The sequence below is a fragment of the Festucalex cinctus genome, chromosome 13, assembly GCF_051991245.1.
Source record: "Festucalex cinctus isolate MCC-2025b chromosome 13, RoL_Fcin_1.0, whole genome shotgun sequence".
Classification (NCBI taxonomy): Eukaryota; Metazoa; Chordata; class Actinopteri; order Syngnathiformes; family Syngnathidae; genus Festucalex; species Festucalex cinctus.
Window position 1 is genome coordinate 7,069,210 of NC_135423.1, and position 21,118 is coordinate 7,090,327.

General features: G+C 39.7%; 3 protein-coding genes across 10 annotated transcripts in view; 2 read left to right on the plus strand and 1 right to left on the minus strand.

The window, feature by feature from the left end:
- Positions 1-789: 789 nt before the first annotated feature.
- Positions 790-13,156, plus strand: LOC144033484 (extracellular calcium-sensing receptor-like). Of its 7 annotated transcripts, none has more exons than XM_077541632.1 (16): positions 790-1,450; positions 1,565-1,606; positions 1,731-1,937; positions 2,254-2,478; positions 4,244-4,366; positions 4,443-4,704; positions 5,710-5,939; positions 6,020-6,102; positions 6,697-6,876; positions 6,954-7,142; positions 7,955-8,428; positions 9,458-9,667; positions 9,726-9,849; positions 9,916-10,109; positions 11,283-11,564; positions 12,387-13,156. In XM_077541632.1, exons 6-16 carry the CDS (start codon positions 4,460-4,462, stop codon positions 12,807-12,809), a joined length of 2,634 nt encoding a protein of 877 aa, XP_077397758.1. In that variant the 5' UTR covers positions 790-1,450; positions 1,565-1,606; positions 1,731-1,937; positions 2,254-2,478; positions 4,244-4,366; positions 4,443-4,459; the 3' UTR covers positions 12,810-13,156. The 7 variants fall into 7 exon arrangements, with proteins under 7 accessions (XP_077397758.1, XP_077397756.1, XP_077397751.1 ...); XM_077541630.1 differs by having other exon boundaries at positions 790-1,274; positions 1,350-1,450; positions 9,726-10,109; XM_077541625.1 differs by having other exon boundaries at positions 9,726-10,109.
- A 920-nt stretch (positions 13,157-14,076) lies between these two features.
- On the minus strand, positions 14,077-19,949 carry LOC144033536 (extracellular calcium-sensing receptor-like). The gene is made up of 8 exons (XM_077541719.1): positions 19,671-19,949; positions 19,499-19,585; positions 18,352-18,621; positions 16,921-17,121; positions 16,567-16,839; positions 15,386-15,613; positions 15,200-15,323; positions 14,077-15,002 (listed from the first exon to the last, which is right to left on the minus strand). The coding sequence occupies exons 1-8, from the start codon at positions 19,932-19,934 to the stop codon at positions 14,077-14,079; spliced, it is 2,373 nt and encodes a 790-aa protein (XP_077397845.1). The 5' UTR covers positions 19,935-19,949.
- LOC144032777 (extracellular calcium-sensing receptor-like) overlaps positions 18,911-21,118 on the plus strand; it is a 42,800-nt gene continuing 40,592 nt past the window's right edge. The window contains exons 1-2 of one of the 2 annotated variants that reach the window (XM_077540196.1): positions 18,911-18,932; positions 19,164-19,224. The gene's annotated coding sequence lies outside the window, so the exon portion shown is untranslated. The other variant, XM_077540193.1, reaches the window with a different exon arrangement.

The window sequence follows — 21,118 nt, forward strand, 5'->3', positions numbered from 1 at the left end:
GTGTCCGGGCTCTCCCTTAGAGATAGGGTGAGAAGCTCGGTCATCCGGGAGGGACTCAGAGTCGAGCCGCTGCTCCTCCGCGTTGAGAGGAGCCAGCTGAGGTGGCTCGGGCATCTGGTTCGGATGCCTCCTGGACGCCTCCCTGGTGAGGTGTTCCGGGCATGTCCCACTGGCGGGAGGCCCCGGGGACGACCCAGGACACGCTGGAGAGACTATGTCTCTCGGTTGGCCTGGGAACGTCTCGGGATCCCGCCGGAGGAGCTGGTTGAAGTGGCTGGGGAGAGGGAAGTCTGGGTTTCCCTCCTGAAGCTGCTGCCCCCGCGACCCGACCTCGGATAAGCGGAAGAAGATGGATGGATGGATGGATGTGGTTTGTTTCATTTCTCGTGCTGTTAACCTGGTCCATCGGTTTGTGTCTTTCTTGTATTTATACTTATCTAATCCTACCCCCTAATAGAAGCATTGGGGAGTATAGGACTAAATAAGTTTTTGTACTTCTTCCTATATTTTTGAACATGTAAATTATATGATTGGCGATTTATTTTTCTTTTCCGTTTCTTTTTTTTTTTTAACTACAACTTGTATTTTATACTTGTGATGTGTTTCTATGTTTAATAAAACCCAATCAATCAATATTTAAGTTTACTGTACAGGGAGTCCTCGAGTTAGGGCGCACTCGACCGAAGGCGTTTCGAGTTAACGATGGTTACGCCGGGTCCGCCATTTTGGCTTCTCGTCCGCTATTTAGCTAGCCCTTAGCTAGTGCTAGCATTTATTACATAGCTTTATTGTGGAAATTAGACTTAAGTCGAAATTCATGTTACAACGCTAGCGTAGGAACGGAACTCCGACATAACTCGAGGACTCCCTGTATTTATTTGTGTCCTTGTCGGTTCATTGGCATTAGCGCTCTCATTTATGTAGTTATTTTTAATTTCAGGAAAATTGGTGCACTTAATCTTTTCGGTGACGGACTAAAAATGTTTTAATTAAGTTATTCTTTGCTGTAAGTTGAACTATAGATATTTTTTTTCCTTTAATGTTAAGCAGAGGTGTAACGAACAAGTTTATAGACAAATGAATCTACTTATAGTTGCCGCGGAGAGTTGCGGGATACGAAATAGTTTCTGCTTCCTGGGTGTGACGTAAAAAAATAATAATTGAGAAGCTGGCATACGGTGCACACATGCACACGTGCTAACTTGATGCACGCTACTTTTGTTGTTGGATTCTTTTTCCAGCCTCACTCCAGAGAGGAGTCATTTTCAGTCCCGGTCGGCATAATAATTTTTCTTCCAAATGTCTCGCGGCTATTATAAATGCTCACAGCAACAATTTCTCTAACATAGAAGGGTGGTTGGTGTGTTCCCTATTTAACACAAAGCCGGATTTTCCATTTGAGTGCGTAATACAGAACCTTTTGTCTTTTCTTATCAGATGTTTATGTGAGGTATGCTTTCATATTTACTTCCACTCTAACCTGATTTGATAAAACGCCATTTTGTCTTGCAACATTCTGCAAAGTTTTAACATTTACTTCAGTAATTCTTTCATGTACCACTAGAGGGAGCCCACATACCACATATGGCCAGTTTGCCCACTTGGGGTAATAACCATTATTACATATGATTCATGTTTATTTTGTTTTTTGTTTTTGTTTTTTTGCCACTGCAAAAGTTCAGTACCTTTCTCCCCATCTTTTGATACCACTTGTTGATTTTAATCCACAGTACAGAAGTCTATGTTGTGGTGGAGGAAATCAATGCTGACGGCCACGGCATGACTCTGGGCTACTGCATCCATGATTAATTGCGTGCGATCACCCGTCGGGCCCTGCAGGCTTTTGCCGTCTTTAGCTGCAGGCGACACCAGCAGATGTGACTTAACAACCTCTGAGCGTCAAACTGCAGCTTATCGGCGTGCCTCCAGGAAAACGGGTACAAATGCAAATTTGGTCATACGTACCATTTGAAATAAATGCTTGAATAGAGAAATAATGTGGAAAAAATACTAATAAAATATTTAAAGGATGAGTAGGACAGTTAATATATTAAATGTTTAGAGCTGATTCAATTTACTTGCAGCATAACAGCTGAATGCTGCTTCACCATGTTTGCTTTGAACTCTTTGCTCTACATGACCCAAATCTGCAGACAGCAATGCCTTCCTGCATACCACTATCATTTCATGCATTTTGATTTAAAAAAACAAACAAAAAAAAACAATGAAACATAATTTCATATTTGATCACAGTTCAGCTACTTGGCCAGCTACCCGACAGCCTTCCTGTCACTCTGCAATGGGGGTGAGTCCCTGGAGGGTTTGCAGCATGTCTTCACCGACACCTCCCAGCTCAGCTGGTCGTATGTGGCTATTTACGCTGCGGCTCACGGACTCCACGGCCTCCTCGCCTGCCCAGCAGAGCAAAGAACAGCACCGCCACCTGCTCCTTCTTCTAAACACATCAACCCTGCTGAGGTAAACACACTGACCGTCACTGAGTGACGCGTTTAAAAATGTATTATTCATAGATGCAATTCATTCCAATCTCAATATCAAAATGCAGATGAGGCAAATAACACTTTACATGCTTGCAATCGCCCATATGATCTTCTATTATTCAAGTATTATCGTACAAATTGTAAGGTCTCCTAATTGTGACTGAGGAAAAACAAAATAGCAGGTTAAAAAAAAAGTGCACTGAATTTAAACGTTTTTTGTTCTTGTAAAATGTGTTGGGGTTTTTTCAACATAACTGTTTAAACAACAGACAGTTCTGACTGTACCATAGTACTGTTGTTGCTTTCTGTTGGTATGTTAATTTCGTTTGGACTCAATCTAGTTTTTAAAATTCAGGTCATTTTAAGTGAGAGAGCTGTTTGTATTAGTTTATATTTTCTCAGAACTGATTCCATTTGGCTTTGTTTTCATTGGTTTTACGATTTTTAAAAAAAATACAACTTTTGTAATATTTGTCAAATGCAAGATAATTCCCAAATGACTTTGATTTACAAACACAGTAATGATGAAAACAAAAATACATTTGAAATGAACCCCCCCAAAAAGCTTGTGTATTAACAACGATGAAAACTTATGACATTTTCGCAATAATTCTAGTTTTAGTTTGTTTAAAAACAAAATGTATTTTCAGTGTTTTGCTTCTTTTTTATTGTATTTTTTTTTTATTGTATTTTATTTTTTATTTTTTTAAAGAATTGTCATTTTTCCCCACGTTAATTAAACCTGTAACCGCCCTCCTCCAACCCCATGATTATTATTTGCTTAATGTTTGCCATGTTTGGCTTTTGATTTCAATTTGTTAAATACAGCAATTTAAAAAAAAAAAAAAAAAGTCCGAAGCGCAAGTATTGAGACGTGGCCCACACTGCCAAACCGGAACCGGAAACAAAGCTGAAGTGCAAAAACTCAGAAGTCGGAAGTCCAGCCTTCTCCGTAGCATATACATGTACCTCATTGTCTTGAGTTTAGGCCAGAAAAGAACACCAACAACTTTTTTTTGGTGGCATTCAATCACCTAAACCATTATTAAAACTCGTGTTTCAATTTTTTTTTTTTTGGTTGTGTGTGGCAAGATATGGTAGTTTAAACCTGACACACCGAATGTTAACCACTAGATGGCAGTGTCATACCATTCAAATCGTGCGTTTTCTCCTCGCTTGGCATACTGTGTGGCTTTATGACTACATATTTCATTTCACAAGCAACATTAATATAGAGTAGATAGTTTTTAGGGGTGGGGGGGCATAAAATGATGTTAAATATCCATCACATAAATGAACACCTGTCAATCTGTATTATACACTCACTGGCCACAATAAACAATCTAATGTATCGAATCCGAAATTACAGCTGCAGTCATGTAAAACTGCTCTGTCGAGGGCTTTTTTTTTCTAATATTTTGGTTATTTACAGCAGCTATGAGTTCCTGCATTGAAAATTCTTGATATTCACACTTTAAAGGCCAGCCTGTGGCCAACATTTACTTATGTATATAAAAAGCAGTCCATTTATTCTTATGACTGTTCTTCATACCCATCTGACAATATAAAAGTATTTTCACACAATTAAACTTGAATGAAGCCAGCTGGTTTCACAATGGCAATGTCAACTGATCTTCTCTCAAGGAGTTAACCCTGAGCACGTTGTCTCTGCGGCCTTGTTGAATATGCATGTGAACAACACAGCTGCCTCCCTTTAATGGCTGGTTTTGCTTTGCGTTCAGGAGAAGGGAGTTTGCCTGGGCACCATTTCGCCCCGGGCACTTTGTGACACTTAGAAATAGAGCGAGAGAGAGCAGGAGGCGACCACTGAGGCAAAGTACTTCTCAGGTGCAGGTGGTATCATAGTTAAGTGTCAATGTACTGTTAAAAAAATAAATAAAAATTGTTCTGATGCTAATGTCTCATCATGTGTGTTCTCAGATTGACAGTTATTCTCCATGTCGTGGCTGTCGTGGTTCTCCGCCGGCCGGTGGCCTTCGTCAGCCCCGCTGGTGATCCTGGTCGGGCTGGTGAGCAGGCGGCCGGGCCTTGCGCTGACTTGCCCTCGGTGGGGAGCGCCCGTGAGCCGGGGGCTTTTCCAGGATGGGGATGTCGTCATTGGCGGACTCTTTCATATCCACTACAAGCCTCCTGCTCTCGATCACCACTTTGCTGACCAACCTGACTACAAAGAATGTACTGGGTGGGTATAACACGCACTTTCGCTCTTTATTTATCATTCTGCTTTTTTTTTGGGGAAGCTTTTAGTTCCATTATGTCGAGTGTATATTATTTGCACTGTTTTCCTCCCACTTACACACTGTAAAAAAAAAATTCTGTAATATAACAGATTTTGACTTTTATTTTACATTTTTTTTCTGTGTTTTAAAAATATCATTGTCATCAAAATATCAAAATGTAAAATAACATGAAATCACTGTAACTGTAAACCACACAATATTTCTGTTCTTTTACAAAAAAAACTCCATTAGAAATACATATATTGATTGATAAAATATGTTCACAAATGTATCGTAATTTCAAAAATATTTGTCTGTTATTTAATAGAATGAAATGTAAAATTCAAATTTAAACTCTTAAAAAAAAAGAAAAACATTTCAATTTACTTAGAAATTAACTGTAAAAATATGTAATTTTGCCATAATTTCTTCGTGAATAAACAATTTTTTAAATGTGAATAATACCAATGTCAGTAATGTCCTATAGCATAGAGAAAAAAAAAAAGAAAAGAAAAATCAGTAATTGTCCATCAGCTGGGGCGCCACAAAAATGCTGTGAAATAACAGAAAATTACATTCTCGTAAAAAATGGTAATTTTCATTAATTAAAGTACAGTTTTTAACTGTAATTTTAACAAGATTGTATGTAATATAGCAGTACAATATCCACATAAACATTCATTATCTGTTCAATCATATATTTAACATATTTTATAACTTCATGTCAATGTAAGGAGGTATTTAGACAGAGTTGTTTATTTTATTTTGTTCTATTTATTTGACTCGTTTTTATGTTTAATCTTTTACCTTAATGTTTGGTGTTGTGTCATCTTGATACTACTCGTTTGCCTCATCTATAATTCTGATCAATTTGACATGGACTGCAGTGAAATCCAACTCAAGAAATGGATTCTATAACATAATTTACGATGCAGACTCAAACTCATCCAGTATTTTGTATTTTTCAGTTTGGAGCAACTCCCCTTACAGTACATTTACGCCATGATGTTTGCCGTGGAGGAGATCAACCGGAGTCCCCGCCTGTTGCCGGGCGTGACGTTGGGCTACCACATCCGCGACAGCTGCGCCCGGCACCCTTGGGCCACGCAGGCAGCCCTCTCGCTGGTCAGCGGGGGCGGCAGCGCCTGCAACCCGGCGGCGACGCAGCAAAATGCTTCTGAAGGAGGGAGTGGGAGAGGTACCATCAAATGGCATCGATACAAACAACACAATGCTTTATGGAAGAACATGTTTATACTGTGCAAATTGTCCGATTAGGTGTTCCGTTGATTATTGGTGGAGCTTCATCCAAAACGGCCATGATACTCTCCAGAGTGCTGGGGCCGCTCTCCGTGCCTTTAGTAAGTTCATTAGGTTGATTTTTAGATGAAAATGCTTTGTTTTGATTGGCATATACAATACAAGGAACAGTGAGTTCTGCAATTTTTTTTTAGTTATTTATTTTATGAAATATTGGAAAACCAATTTTTATAATAGCAAAATGCTAAATACTTTGTTGAATCGACCAATGTAAATTTTATTGAAGGTTGTTGCCATGAGATTTGGAGTTCACCCAAGCTTTTGTTTATCGTGTACAACAAAAATAACTACAAAATTAAAATATAAACACATTAGAACATTTTAAAAAGGAAAAATTAACAATCAAAATAAAGAAATTAAATATGCTACAAATGATGTCATTCCTAAAAATATATCTAATTAAAAATGTATTTAAAAAAATCCATCAAAATATTTATTCAATAGGAGTTACGAAACAGGTTAAGACCCTATACTAAGATGTTAAATTATTATTATTAATATTATGCAATATTTTAATTATTTACATGCATGAGAAGAGTGAGGTATGACTGTTTTGTGCAGGGGTCCCTAAAATGTTTTTTTTTTTTTTAATGTGGACAGGACATATAATAATGAATGTACATTTTCCTCCTTAGATGAGCTACCAGTCGAGCTGCCCTTGTTTGAGTGACAGGCGTCAGTTTCCCAACTTCTTCCGAACCATCCCCAGCGACATCTACCAGGCGCGAGCCATTGCCAGGCTCGCCATATACTTCAAGTGGACTTGGATCGGCGCCGTGGTTGCCAACAATGACTACGGTCTGGTGGCTGTCAAGGTGAACTCAACTCACAATCCAATCTCAGAGGTGGATCACAAATTCTCGTCAATTCTTCTCACATTATGGGCCTGTAGGTGTTCCAGGAGGAGACTCAAGGTTCCGGCGTGTGTCTGGCCTTCGTGGAGACCCTCAATCGACAAAACATCGCCAACGATGCCAGGAGAGCGGCCCTCGCCATTAAGGCATCGAGCGCCAGAGTCATCCTGATCTTTTCGTGGTACACGGACGTCAGGGAGCTGTTTCTGCAGCTGGCCCAAATGAATGTGAGATGAGATGCAAATAATGGGTCAATCACTCACTGACCTGTATATGTTAGGGGCGTGTGAATCGAGATTCTCATTTAGTACGATTTAGACTCGATTTTAAATGTCCCCAAATCAATTTTATTGAAATTATTTACTGTCTTTTGTGTGTGCCTTTATTGGGAGCACTGTTCACGTTGTATACGATTTGGACATTTAGGGGCAGTGTGGTTCCACGCGTTCTGATACAGTTAAGTTGTAGAGAAAGTAGAAGGAAAACGTCATGATCAAGTTATTCAAATAAAGAGCATATGTCGGTGAGTAATGTTAAAATGCTTCTCTGTAGCTATACATTCCTGAAGCGTTTTGTATGAATAGCCGTTCTTTTGAGTGATAAACATGCCGAGAGTAGCGCACTAATTAGCATTAGCGAGTCAGACTGGAGGAGATCACGACAATTCTTTGCACACCTATAAATTGAAGTAGAAATCATTGTCAATTAAATCACTTTGAATCAAAAATCGTTCTGAGTCGAAAATCGATTCTGAATTGAATCGCAGACCCAAAAATCAGAATTGAATCGTGCGACAGTTAAAGATTCCCACCCCTAGTATATATGACTAGATAGCCGATAGCCCATACACACCAGTGCAAGTCGTTGTAGTCACAGGGCGGCCATTTTGTTACTCCCACCTCGTGAGTAGACTACTGTGTAAAATATACGCTATACGTACAGATGAGACATATACAGCTCGTAGGCAGTTAGTATAAGAACGGAGGGTTCAATACCAGATCTTTTGTGGTCATGTGATCCTTATGTATGCGGACACCAGGTGACAGACCGGCAGTTTCTTGCCAGCGAGGCCTGGAGCACGAGCGGCAATCTCCTCCAGCACCCCGTCACCTCGCAAGTGGCGAGCGGAGTCGTGGGCACGGCCATTCGGAGCTCGACGATCGTCGGATTTGAAGATTACCTCCGCAGTTTGACCCCGTCTGCTCGCCCGGATGATGACATCTTGAGGGACTTCTGGGAGAAGCAATTTGCATGCAGGCTTCGGCTTTCCAATGGTCCAAACTCGTCAGACCGCAGCACTTCCCTGCCCCTGTGCCGGGGGGACGAGAGCCTGGAGGGGGTGAACAATCTTTTCACCGACACCTCGCAGCTGCGACAGGCCTACAACGTCTACCTGGCTGTTTACGCAGCGGCTCACGCCCTTCACGACCTCCTGGCTTGCCCTAACGCAACCGCCGTCTCCCAGGACGACAGCGCCACGTGCTCCTCCCCCAGAAATGTCAAACCTGCGGAGGTACACACAGTTTGTTAGGAGATGTGGTTAAACATCTTAGACCACATGTGTCAAACTCAGAAGGCCGACTGATATTGTGGCAAGCCAATACAGAGTATCCAATTCGGTTTATAATTGGACTATCCGTTATCCTATTGTTTTCATCATGCCACCTCCCTCTACCAAACAATTATAAGCACAACCTTGCACGTTTCCATCTTTCTCTTTATTTGCAGTTTTTTTTATTATGATTAAATTTATTAAAAATAGAAACATGAATAAAAAAAAATTGAAAAATGTTCCATAAAATAAACAAGACTACAATATTTAATTATAAAATCTATTTTTTTTTAGATTAAAAACAATTAAAAGCAACCAAAAATACAAAAATAAATCCAAAATGACAAATACAATAAAATAATACAATGCTAAAAAAAAAAAAAGAAGAAGAAGAATAAACTGGTACTGAAAAACAATGTAATTAATTATTAAAATATGACATAATAATGAAACAGTACCAAATAAAATAAACAATTAAAAGGCTGCCATATTTAATTATAAAATACAAATATTTTTGTTAGAATAGAAACAATGAAAAACAACCAAAAATCCAAAAAAAAGAAATCCAAAAACGATAAATACAATAAAATAATGCAGTGCTATAAATAATAAGAATAAACTAGTACTGGAAAATAATGTAATAGTGACAAAATAAATAATAAAATATGAAATATTAATTAAACAGTAACATATAAAAAATATCAATATGAAACTAAAAAATACATTGCAAAAACATTTGCAGTTTTTATATCTTACGATTAAATTTATTCAAAATTGAAACATAAATTAAAACTTAGAAAAATGCTGCATAAAATAAACAATTCAGATACTACAATATTGAATTATAAAATACAAATATTCTTTCTTAGAATCAAAACAATAACAACAAAAATAAAAAATAACAAAATGCTAAAAATAATATTAAGAATAAACATAACAGATAAAAAATAAAAATATGAAACAAAAAACAAAAAAACATCTCCTTTTCAGCTGCTGCAGAGGCTCAATGACGTCAACTTCACCACGCCACAGGGCGAGCGGCTTTATTTTCAAGGGGCCGACATCCCCGCCAAGTATGACCTGGTCAACTGGCAGAAGAGCCGCGACGGCTCCCTGAAACTGGTCCTGGTCGGCCGAGTGGACGGCTACCAAATCCGCATGAACGACACGGCGGTGCAGTGGCGCTCAGGATCCAGTCAGGTGCTGAAGTGCATTTGTGAAAATGTTGTTACAAACTACACCAGCATATCATTTTCAGGTGCCCGCGTCAGTCTGCAGCGAGAGTTGCCCTCCTGGCACCAGGGTGGCCACCAGGAAAGGAGAACCCGTGTGTTGCTTTGATTGCATCCGGTGTGCCGAAGGAGAGATAAGCAACGCGACTGGTGAGGGAACACGTGGCGTTCACACGCTTTCTGCACGTCTTGATCCGTTTGTTGGACATATTTCAGATTCTCCCAATTGCGACCGCTGTCCACTGGAGTTCTGGCCCAACACGGAGCATACGGTCTGCGTCCTCCGCCAGCTGGACTTCCTGGCCTTCAACGAGACCTTAGGCGTCACCCTCGCCGCGGTCGCCGTCTCCGGCGCCGTGGCGACCACCGCCGTTTTTGTGGTCTTTGTCTACTACAGACACACACCTGTGGTAAGACGTCACAGAATGACGTGTGAGCTCAAGTTTCGCAACCTTTTTTTCAACTTGTACACAAATCATAACACAGATTTGAACCGATGACCCTTGTTTTTTTTCTTTCTTCTAATTCAGTGGTTTCTAAATTCTCTCAAGTACCATTGAAATCAAACAAAAAAAAGTAAGAATGTATTGAATCACCTCTCATAAACACACCATCCAGCATTTAGAAGCACAACCTTGCATGATTCCATCTTTCTCTTTTTTTCCATCCATCCATCCATTTTCTGAGCCGCTTGCTCCTCACAAAGGTCGCGGGGGTGCTGGAGCCTATCCCAGCTGTCTTCGGGCAGTAGGCCGGGTACACCCTGAACTGGTTGGCAGCCAATAGCAGCTTCCTCTTTATTTGCAGTTTTTATTGATTATCATAAAATTGATTAAAAATAGAAACATGAATAAAAAAAAAATTGAAAAATGCTCCATAACATAAGCAATTAAAAGACTACAATATTTAATTGTAAAATATACATTTTTTTTTTTTAGAATAAAAACAATTAAAAGCAACCAAAAATCCAAAAAGAAATCCAATGCTAAAAAAAATAAATAAGAATAAACAGGTTAAACAATGTAACAATGAAAAAAATAAATAATAAAATGTGAAATAATAATGAAAAAGCACCAAGTAAAATAAACAATTAAAAGACTAAAATATTTAATTGTGAAATACAAATATTTTTTGTTAGAATAAAAACAATGAAAAACAACCAAAAATACAAAAAAGAAATCCATAAAAGACAAATAAAATAAAATACAATGCAAAAAATATTAAGAATAAACTGGTACTACAAAATAATTAATAATGACAAAATAAATAATAAAATATGAAATAGTAATGAAACAGTACCAAATAAAAAAAAAAATAGAAATATGAAACAAAAAAAAATACATTGCAAAAATATTTGCAGTTCTTATTTTCTTATGATTACATTTTTTCAAAATTGAAACATAAGTTAAAACATATATGTATATAAGTAAATTAATTTAATGTGAGCTAACAAAGTTGTTGTATACATATTTCTATTTTGGATTATTATGTGCCAATACATTCTAATTAAACTTATGCCAATTACAAAAAAGTACCAGTAGCAAGAATGCAGATATGACATCATGGATATTTCCCGCTTTCAGGTCCGAGCCAACAATTCGGAACTGAGCTTCCTGCTCCTCTTGTCTCTCCAACTCTGCTTCCTGTGCTCGCTGCTGTTCATCGGTCGTCCGTCCGCGTGGTCTTGTCGCTTCCAGCAGGCCGCCTTCGCCATCAGTTTTGCGCTCTCCGTGTCCTGCCTGCAAGTGAAGACCATCGTGGTCCTGGCGGCCTTCCGCTCGGCCCGGCCTGGCGCCGGAGCCTTGATGAAGTGGTTTGGTCCGGGCCAACAGAGGGGGAGTGTCTGCGTGTTCACTTGCATACAGGTCAGTTTGTAAGTGGAGACTTGTTAACCACGATTTGTAATACGTTGTCCTAAAATAAGTATTGTGTATAATTGTAAATATGAAAGAAGAAAAGGAAACTGGAAGTGTCAGCACCATTTTTGATGAAGATATTAGAGCGAGATTATTTATCAAATTTCTCAGTCCTCTTCAATCCTGCTTTTTACGCCTACACTAAGCAATGTGTGATTTGTTTACTGTAGACTTCATTCCCGGCTGTTTCACTGGACTTTGACTGATTTTGCAAGGCCCACAGAATATTGTGTTCTATTGCTATAAAAACATGGAACCTGCCAAAAGAAAGATTAAAGTGTCTTCTTTCGTCAGGAAAAAAATATATATTTCTATCTGTTTCCGTTTTGCAGCAATTAGCATTAGAATATAGCTAAGTTTAATCATTATTCACAAATCTGTTTAAAATCAGCTTGTTTTCAACATGGCCCTGGTTGATCTCTTATACTCTGCTGCCACCTGCTGGCAGTTTGTGTAATAATTACCATTTCTTCAACCGTTCTTTGCAGTTGAGAGGCTGCATCAAAACATTATGTATGCTCTAGCATAAAAAAAAAAAAAAAAAAAAACGTCTTTGGGAAACTTAAAACATTTCAAATAGAACGTATTTATATGTTTTTGGGAGCAAATGAGTTAAATACCTTAAAAAATAAATTCAACAAAAACATTCCTCGTAAGGAATATTTAAAAGGGTATTTATAATGCAGATTTTATGTTCATCATATTTCACACAAAAGCCTGTCATAACTGTGAGTACAATATTAAGTGATTGTGCCATTTCTTTCCAATCAGATCGTCATCTGTATAATTTGGCTGTCCCTCAGTCCCCCTGAACCTAAACCGGACTTTGGTACCCCAGGGTTAAAAGTGACCCTTAAGTGTGACATGGCCTCAGTGGTGGGCTTCTCTCTGGTTCTGGGCTACATCGGCCTGCTCGCCTGCAGCTGCCTCCTGCTGGCCTTCCTCGCCAGGAAACTGCCCGACAACTTCAACGAGGCCAAGTTGATCACCTTCAGCATGCTCATCTTCTGCGCCGTGTGGGTGGCCTTCGTGCCCGCCTATGTCAGCTCACCCGGGAAGTACACGGTGGCCGTGGAGATCTTTGCCATCCTGGCCTCCAGCTTTGGCTTGCTTGTTTGTATTTTTGCACCCAAGTGTTTTATCATTCTCGTGAGGCCCGAGAGAAACACTAAAAAATACATGATGGCCAGGTGACCAGGTTGTCTTTTTGTTTGTTTCTTTAAATGCACTGTATGAAATATACTGTCGGTCTCATGCTCTTCCTTTCAAATTTGTAGTATTGGATGTTATGATAAAATGTACATTTTATAATGTAGGTCAACAATGCCGATGTTTGTACAATTTTCCTTATAGATTAATACATCTATTTTTTTTCTTTTTTTTTTTTGAAGGTGGGGGGGTTCTTACTATCACTATGTCTGCAAAGTTAAGGGGCTTTACTATTGTAATTCTGTACAAGCAAAGATCAGCCTGTTTAATGTCAAAAGGGTACATCCTTTTCACTGTATACTCATACAAAACCCACAATAAATACCCATGGATGTTGGATAACCAATTTTATTGTGCTGTATATCCATCCATCCATCCATCCATTTTTTGAACCGCTTGTTCCTCACAAGGGTTGCGGGGGGTGCTGGAGCCTATCTCAGCTGGCTTTAGGCAATGGACAGGGTACACCCTGAACTGGTTGCCAGCCAATCGCAGGGCACACGGAGACGAACAACCATCCACACCTAGGGACAATTTGGAGCGCCCAATTAACCTGCCACGCATGTCTTTGGAATGTGTGGGAGGAGACTGGAGTACCCGGACGCAGGCACGGGGAGAACATGCAAACTCCACCCAGGAAGGCCGGAGCCTGGACTCAAACTTGCGTCCTCAGTACTGGGAGGTAGACGTGCTAACCACTCATCCACTGTGCCACCCCTGACAGATATTAGACTGTGTCATTTCTAAATAAAATTGACTTAAAAATTAAATCGTTTGTGTATTTGAGGAACTGCAGGCACTCTATACACATTCAAGAACATAAACAACAACAAAAACTGCAACGTGTATAGCTTCTTTTAAAACAAATATGGATTAGAAGTTACCAGATACGATAACTTAGCCAGGCTCGTTCTGTTTTGCATATTAGCGTTGTCCCTCAATCTGGATGCTTGCTACAGTTTAGGTGTTTATTATATTGTTTCTTTTATGTTGGTGCGCTATATACGAACAACCATGACACTCCCGCCTCCACCCCCAGCACCCGCATGTACCAATAGGTTGTCTTAAATACAACAAAATTAAATGTCTGATGGAAGTGGGTTTTATTTGCAATTTGGATAATGAGGGGATATAATAAGCTGAACTGAAATAAAATATTTGACAGCCTCTAAATTATACATTTATTATAGCTCATACACTCAAAAATATAAGAAATTCATGCTATAGCATATATATATGTTGTTATTCTTTTCTAACTGTGCTTGTGCGACTTGTCAGTCCCTCGTCCCATAATGGCTTTCTTTGTGTTCCTCTCTGGTCTCAGCAGGATTATGTAGCATTTGGGTCCGAACAGTGCCACCAAGAGGCCAAAACTGGAGGCCAGGATGGCAAAGACCTCCACCGCATCTGCGTATTTTCCTGGAGAGTTGATGTAAGCCGGGACGAAGGCGACCCACACCGCGCCGAAGATCAACATACTGAAGGTAATCAGTTTGGCCTCGTTGAAGTTGTCGGGAAGATTTCTTACCATGAACGCTAGCAGGAAGCTGAGGATAGCAAGTAAAGCGATATAGCCCAACAACACCGCGAAACCGACGGTGGAGCCAACGACGCACTCGTAAACAATCTTGTCTTTGTGGTACTGCACATTTTTATGAGGACTTGGTGAGGCGGAGACGATCCAAGCGACGCAGACAAACGCCTGAACGCAAGTCAGAGCCACGATTGTGCCTCTCTGCTGCGCGGCGCCAAACCACTTCAGACTGGCGCCCCCTCCTGGTTTGGAGGCCCTGAACACAGCCAGAACCACCACGGTTTTCACCAGGATGCACGACACACAGAGCACAAAGCTGACGCCAAACGCCGCGTGCCTCAACTGGCACGTCCACAGTCTCGGACGGCCGATGAAAAGCAGCGAACACAAGAAGCACAGTTTGAGTGACACCAAGAGCAGGAAACTGAGTTCGGAATTGTTGGCCCGGACGATGGGCGTGCCGCGATGGTGGATGAATATCCCCAGAACGACGGCACAGATTAACGTGCCCAGCAAAGAGAAACTTGTCAAGCAGATACCGAGGGGCTCGCGGAAGGAGAGGAACTCTGTTTTCTTTGGCACGCACTGGTCGCGCTGAGGATTGGACCAGAAATCCTTTGGACAACTGTAGCACTCCATAGAATCTGTAGAAACAGTAGATTGAAGATTTGAGGGATGACAGGCGATTAAAATTTGTAATTGTAATTGATCGCATGACTTCAATTGTTAACTCACCATTTTAATAATTTTACGTTAAAAAGTGGTTCTGATATTAAAAATCAGTTTGTCTATACCATGCTCAATTGGGTCTGGTGTAATGAAAAAAAAACAAGTGACCCACTTGTCGTGTTGCTGATCTTGCCGTCAGAACAAAGGATGCAGTCAAAGCAACACTCGGGTTGTCCTTTCTTTCTCGCCATGCGAGAACCTGGAGTGCAACTCTCGCTGCACACAGACCGAGGAGGCTGCACGAGAGAAAAGCGCTTATTAAAACGTTGTTATACGTGATATTATGTTTGACAAGGACCTTTTTAGATCCGAAGCTCCAGACGATTTTGTGATCATGAAGTGTGAGCTCTTCGCCTTTGAGCGCTGACTCCTTAACTTCGCCAACATGCTGAACTTTAGTTTGGCCGCCAGGCAGCCACTGCCAGTTGATGACGTCGTATATCTGCACGGCATCGCCGCTGTCATCGAACGACACTTGGTCACCAAAAGAGGTGGTAAAGTTGACATTTTGCAAATAATGCAGTAGCTGCAAATGACAGAAAAAATACATTTAATTTGACAGGGAAATGCTAACAATAATATTATGTGAGTACCTAGAGTGGTAAGCATAGTAAGACAAAGCAAAATGCAGTAAAAACAAATACAAGTATACATTCAACAAATTGTACAATGTGATAATTTACGGAAGAGGATCAGTGAAAAAAGTTTGGCAGGATTCTTACCTTATTCTAAGAATTCTGACTTTAAAGTGACAATTCTCACGTTAATCTCAGAATAATTCAGAATTCTGACTTTAAAGTGAGAAAATTCTGACTTTAAATCAGAATTCTGACGTGAAAGTGAGAATTGTAACTTTAAATTCAGAATTCTAACTTTAATCTTTAATCTCACTTTAATCTCAGAATTAGTTAGAATTCTGACTTTAAAATAAGAAAATTCTGATTTTAAGTCAGAATTCTGACGTTTAAAGTGAGAATTGTAACTTTAAAGTCAGAATTCTCACTAATCTCAGAATTAGTTAATTCTGACTCAAAGGTTTGGCAGGATTCTCACTTTATTCTCAGAATTTTGACTTAGAGTGAGAATTGTGACTTTAAAGTGAGAATTCTCACTTTAATCTCAGAATTAGTCAGAATTCTGACTTTATTCTCAGAATCCTCAGAATTCTGAGAATAAAGTGAGATTCTGGCTAAAAAAGTTTGGCAGGATTCTCACTTTATTCTCAGAATTCTGATTTTAAAGAATTCTGACTTTAAAGTGAGAGTTCTGAGAATAAAGTGAGAATCCTGCCAAACTTTTTTCCCCCCTGGCCCTAATCCTCTTCCGTAGATAATTCACCGATATATGAACAATAAATAAAATGTTCAGAATTTAGCAACAATACAGGAGTTCCCGTGAACTTCAAGATGGCAGCCCACCACACCCCTGGACCCAATGACATTGTGCACGTGTACCTCACGACGTTCCAATTTGTCATACCTGCCATGGCTCCAGAGCTTCCAAAGTAGCACAGCTGTGGCGGCTGAAAGGGCCGCTCCCGGGCACACACTGCCGCAGGTCATGGAGGGCGTGTGCCAGAGCGTAGACGGCCTTATAAATATTATACTCAGGTCTGAGGTTGGAAACATCCAAAAAATCAATCTGCATGCTCGTTAAGTCTTCCTGTCCCGTGCATTTGGCTCCTCCCGCTTCCAGCCAGTCTGCCGGAGGTGCAAACCGACATTGAAATGTGTTTTCCCAGAACTGGTTCACCTGGAAAGACGCACAGTAGGCACAAAAAGAAAGAATCATGAGCAAACTGCTGACGGTGCACTTCAATGTTTAAAAGCTCACCAGGCTGTGTTGGCTTTTGTCACGTATGTCAGGGCGTATTTGTGAGAGGAAGTCACGGAGTCCTGGTATTTCCCCTCTTCGGATGGCGATGCCCAGCATACCTCCCAGGTAGTCCATGAGGCGGGGGGTGTGCAGCACCGTGGCTGCCGTCAAGGCTTCGCTGCCGATCCACTGCAGGCCCGTCACGTTCTGCCTCACGACCTGCCGGGTACAAATAATAAACCAAATAACAAACGGTTGGGGGCACACGCTACTTCATGGTGCATGGATCAAAGACGTTTGATTTCAAATGAACTGTGATTCTTATTTGCGGTTGGGCGACACCCTAGATACTCAAATGGAGAAAAATGATTCTTTATTCTGCACCAACATTTAATGGGTTTCATTTCTTTTGCTCGTCCCCCAGGACTAACAAACCTGTGATAATGTATTATTGTTTTATAAAATACTTTATTAGGGTTAGTCTACCACCATTATGTCACCTGAGATAACTAGAAATGAATATTTGGGCCATAATGATGACAAAAAAAAAGAAAGAAAAAAAAGACAATGAAGTCAAAATAACATTCAGTAAAAATAAAAGATGAACATAAATAAATAAAAATAGGGGAGAATGTTTTGATGACAAAGATAATGATAATAACAATAATAATAATAATAACAATAATAACAATAATAATACCTTTAATTTACAATTTTTTTTATTTGAACTGTTAGTTATAAAAAAAGACAATGAAGTCAAAATAACAAACAGTAAAAATAAAAGATGAACATAAATAAATAAAAATAGGGGAGAATGTTTTGATGACAAAGATAATAATAACAATAACAATAACAATAATAATAACAATAATAATAACAATAATAATACCTTTAATTTACAATTTATTTTAGTTGAACTGTTAGTTATATAAAAAAAAGACAATGAAGTCAAAATAACATACAGTAAAAATAAAAGATGAACATAAACAAATAAAAATAGGGGAGAATGTTTTGAAGACAAAGATAATAATAATAATAATAATAATAATAATAATAATAATAATAATAATAATAATAATAATAATAATACATTTAATTTACAATTTATTTTAGTTGAACTGTTAGTTATAACCCTACAGGACTAAAAGATGTCACATAGTAATACCAAAAAGTATTATTTTAAAGAAAATAAATTAATAATACTGAAAGAAAAATTATTACGTCTATCAATATGAGATTTAGAATTCATTAAAAAAAAAAGTCATCATTATGTGAATAACCTTACCTACACAATCTAATTAATTAAAAACATTGTGCCTCATAAAAATAACGCTCAGTTTTCATTGTTTTTCCGGTTCCTATTTAGCAAAACTGACGCTAATGGAAAAATTACAGAAAATTGCCATCATGTTGCCTTGTGCTTGCCACATTTCTCTAGTATCTTCCAACCTCATCCATCAGATGAAGCATGTGCGTCTCGTGCGCAAACATCATGACGACGCGGGCTGTCGACGTCCTCATTCGGTCCACGATTCGACGGAGTTCGGGTGGGTCGTTGTCCCAAGGTAGGACCTCCAGATAGGCCAGGCAGCCTCCGCCAGATTGGGCCAGCTCGCGCTGGAAGGCTCGGGCCACGCCCACTCCGTAGTCGTCGCCGGTGACCAGCAGGCCGGCCCAAGTCCAGTCGAAGTGTTTGAGGATCTGAATCAAAGCTCGCACCTGAACAGAGAGATTAAGCCAGGCAGTAGAGTGAGTTGTTTTTTGACCCTCTCATTCAATCAAAACTGAACATTGTCATCATTGTAAGTTTAGCAGATAGAGAGAAAAAAAATGATTATTGCAAATAATTGTAATTTTGTTTCTTACCCTAATCCTTGATTTGTTTCACTTTTGTTTTTCAATTGAGTTATTCTGTTTTGTCGTTTCCTGTGTTCTTTTCAATTGAGCTTTTATATTGAAAGAATAGCGGATATGATGTGGTTTTTCCCGTTTAGCTTTCAGAATCAGATTGGCATCTGGCCTACAGAGAGGTATGTACGTGGAGAAAATGTGGTCAAGAAAATAGTTCATTTTTCGAAGGTTTAGGTGTAAATACAGTGCAAAAAGTTTTCATTTGTTAGTTATTTGTTAGTTGTCTTGCTGTAAAATGTGATTGAGGGGCTTTGAGGCTGTGGGAGAATAAGGTAATAGTTTTAAGCGGTTGCGTGTGTTAATTTAATTGTCGTCAACATGCTAACTATTCTTAATTTTTTTTGTGCTAGGCATGTGGCAGACGTGGGGACACGCAGCTTGTTGCCCAATTTATTTTATTTCGTCACACAGGTATGTGGTTACAATGTAAAAGTTCAATACCATGCATTTATTTTTGTAACATCTTGCTACATGTTAAATTGGCTTCTGGTCTAGACTAGCATGGGACAGACATGGGATAACACAACTTGTTGGCCAATTTATATTATTTTGTCACACTTAGAGAAATAGAATTGTGGTGGACAGATGTGTGGACCATTACGGCTACATGAAGACATATTATTTATTATTATTTTTAAGTGAAGCTCCCCGATACTATTTTACTGACACGTAAATGTTACTTAACCTGAAAGTCATCATTCGGGATGGTCCGGAAGAAGGATGGGAACCTTTTCCGATTGCTCAAACAGGAACATGTGGAAAAATAGCTCACCTGTACACGGAAACAGACACAATGCACATAAAGTATATGGTATAAAGTCTGTATCCAAAGAAAGAGGACTAAAGAGGAAGCTCACAATGGGCATCCTGTATAAACCCAGCACCACGGAGGTGGCGATGGAGAATGTTGAGTAGGAATCCCCCACAATCCCAAGCACCGGAGGGGTTCCCACACAGTCCTGCCGCGCAAACTGCGCCTCTTGCCCGCTGACCAGCGACAACCCGCCGCTAAACCCGACCACTAATTCGCCGCAGTTGTCGTAAAGCCTGTAACCCAGAGTGAGCCCTGGCAGCAGATCCTCGTTTCTGTTGATCTCATCCACGGCGAAGGCCATGGTCATGGCGTGCCTGAAGCCTAAGGTGTCAAAGCTGGCACACGCAGAAAGTCAACAAAAGCAAACAGTGGAATTATTAGTAGTTTTCTGAATCGTCCCGTACGTACCCCTTGCACCTGGGCTGGCGTGGTTCCGAAGTGAACGTCTGCTCGGGGAACACGGACTTGAAGTGCACCTCAAACAGCCCACCCAGGATCACGTCGCCAGGTTGGTGCAATTCATTCAGCTGGAAATGCCTCCAGAGCTGGCATGTAGTTGAGTTGGTGGACGAGCTAAAAGAAGACAAGGAGGAATGAATCAACAGGAGACACAATGACAAATGTTTACGGAGGAACACCCCCATCACGCCTGGCCGCATTTCTGCTGCGCTTCTTCATGTCACACTGTTTTATATGTGGTGGGTTTTTTTTCATCAGATTCGTCACAAGGTTTACTGATTTGAGCACCTCCCCATCAGGATACGGAACATGGGCTGGGTTAATGCCATCGTGATTCCCAACCACTTATCCAATTTCACTATAGAGGCCTAAAATGATTATTTAACTTTTTTTTTTGCCTGCAATAATATTAACTGAGGTCAGGTCATGTGGGCAGCAGCCTCATAAGGCAAATCTTGACTGCCCATAAGGATCCCAAGTCATTCACAGGCTAGCCAGCATGTCCTGGGTCCCGACCTACAATATTTACAAGCTATTAAAAAAAAAAAAATCCATATGGCCCGTTTCAGTCAGGTGGGATATGCCATGGGCTGTCCACTGCGAGGCAGAAGCATATTGATTTGTTTTGATGGAGCTGGAATGAAGTGGGCAATAATCTTAAGAAAACATTTACAAAAAAAACCCCAGCTTTCAAAAGTGAAAGTGTTGAAAATTATTCTTATGTTAAAATCTGCATTTAATTTAACAAGATTTCCCTACATTATTGTATACTAGGGGTGTCAAAATTAGTATTAATATTGATGCCACTAATTTTTTTTATTTCATGCTCGATTAATGTCCGCCCCTTGTACTGTGTGTCAATGTTCAACATTAAATGGTTATGCCATCTACTGGCAGAAAAATGACCAACGCAAATCAATGTCTCACACATTTATTTATTTATTTTCACTTCCAATAACTATGAATTACGGCAGTGCTCTTAATGCAAACCATGTCAGCAATCAATCAAAATGGAAATTTATCTTTGTAAAT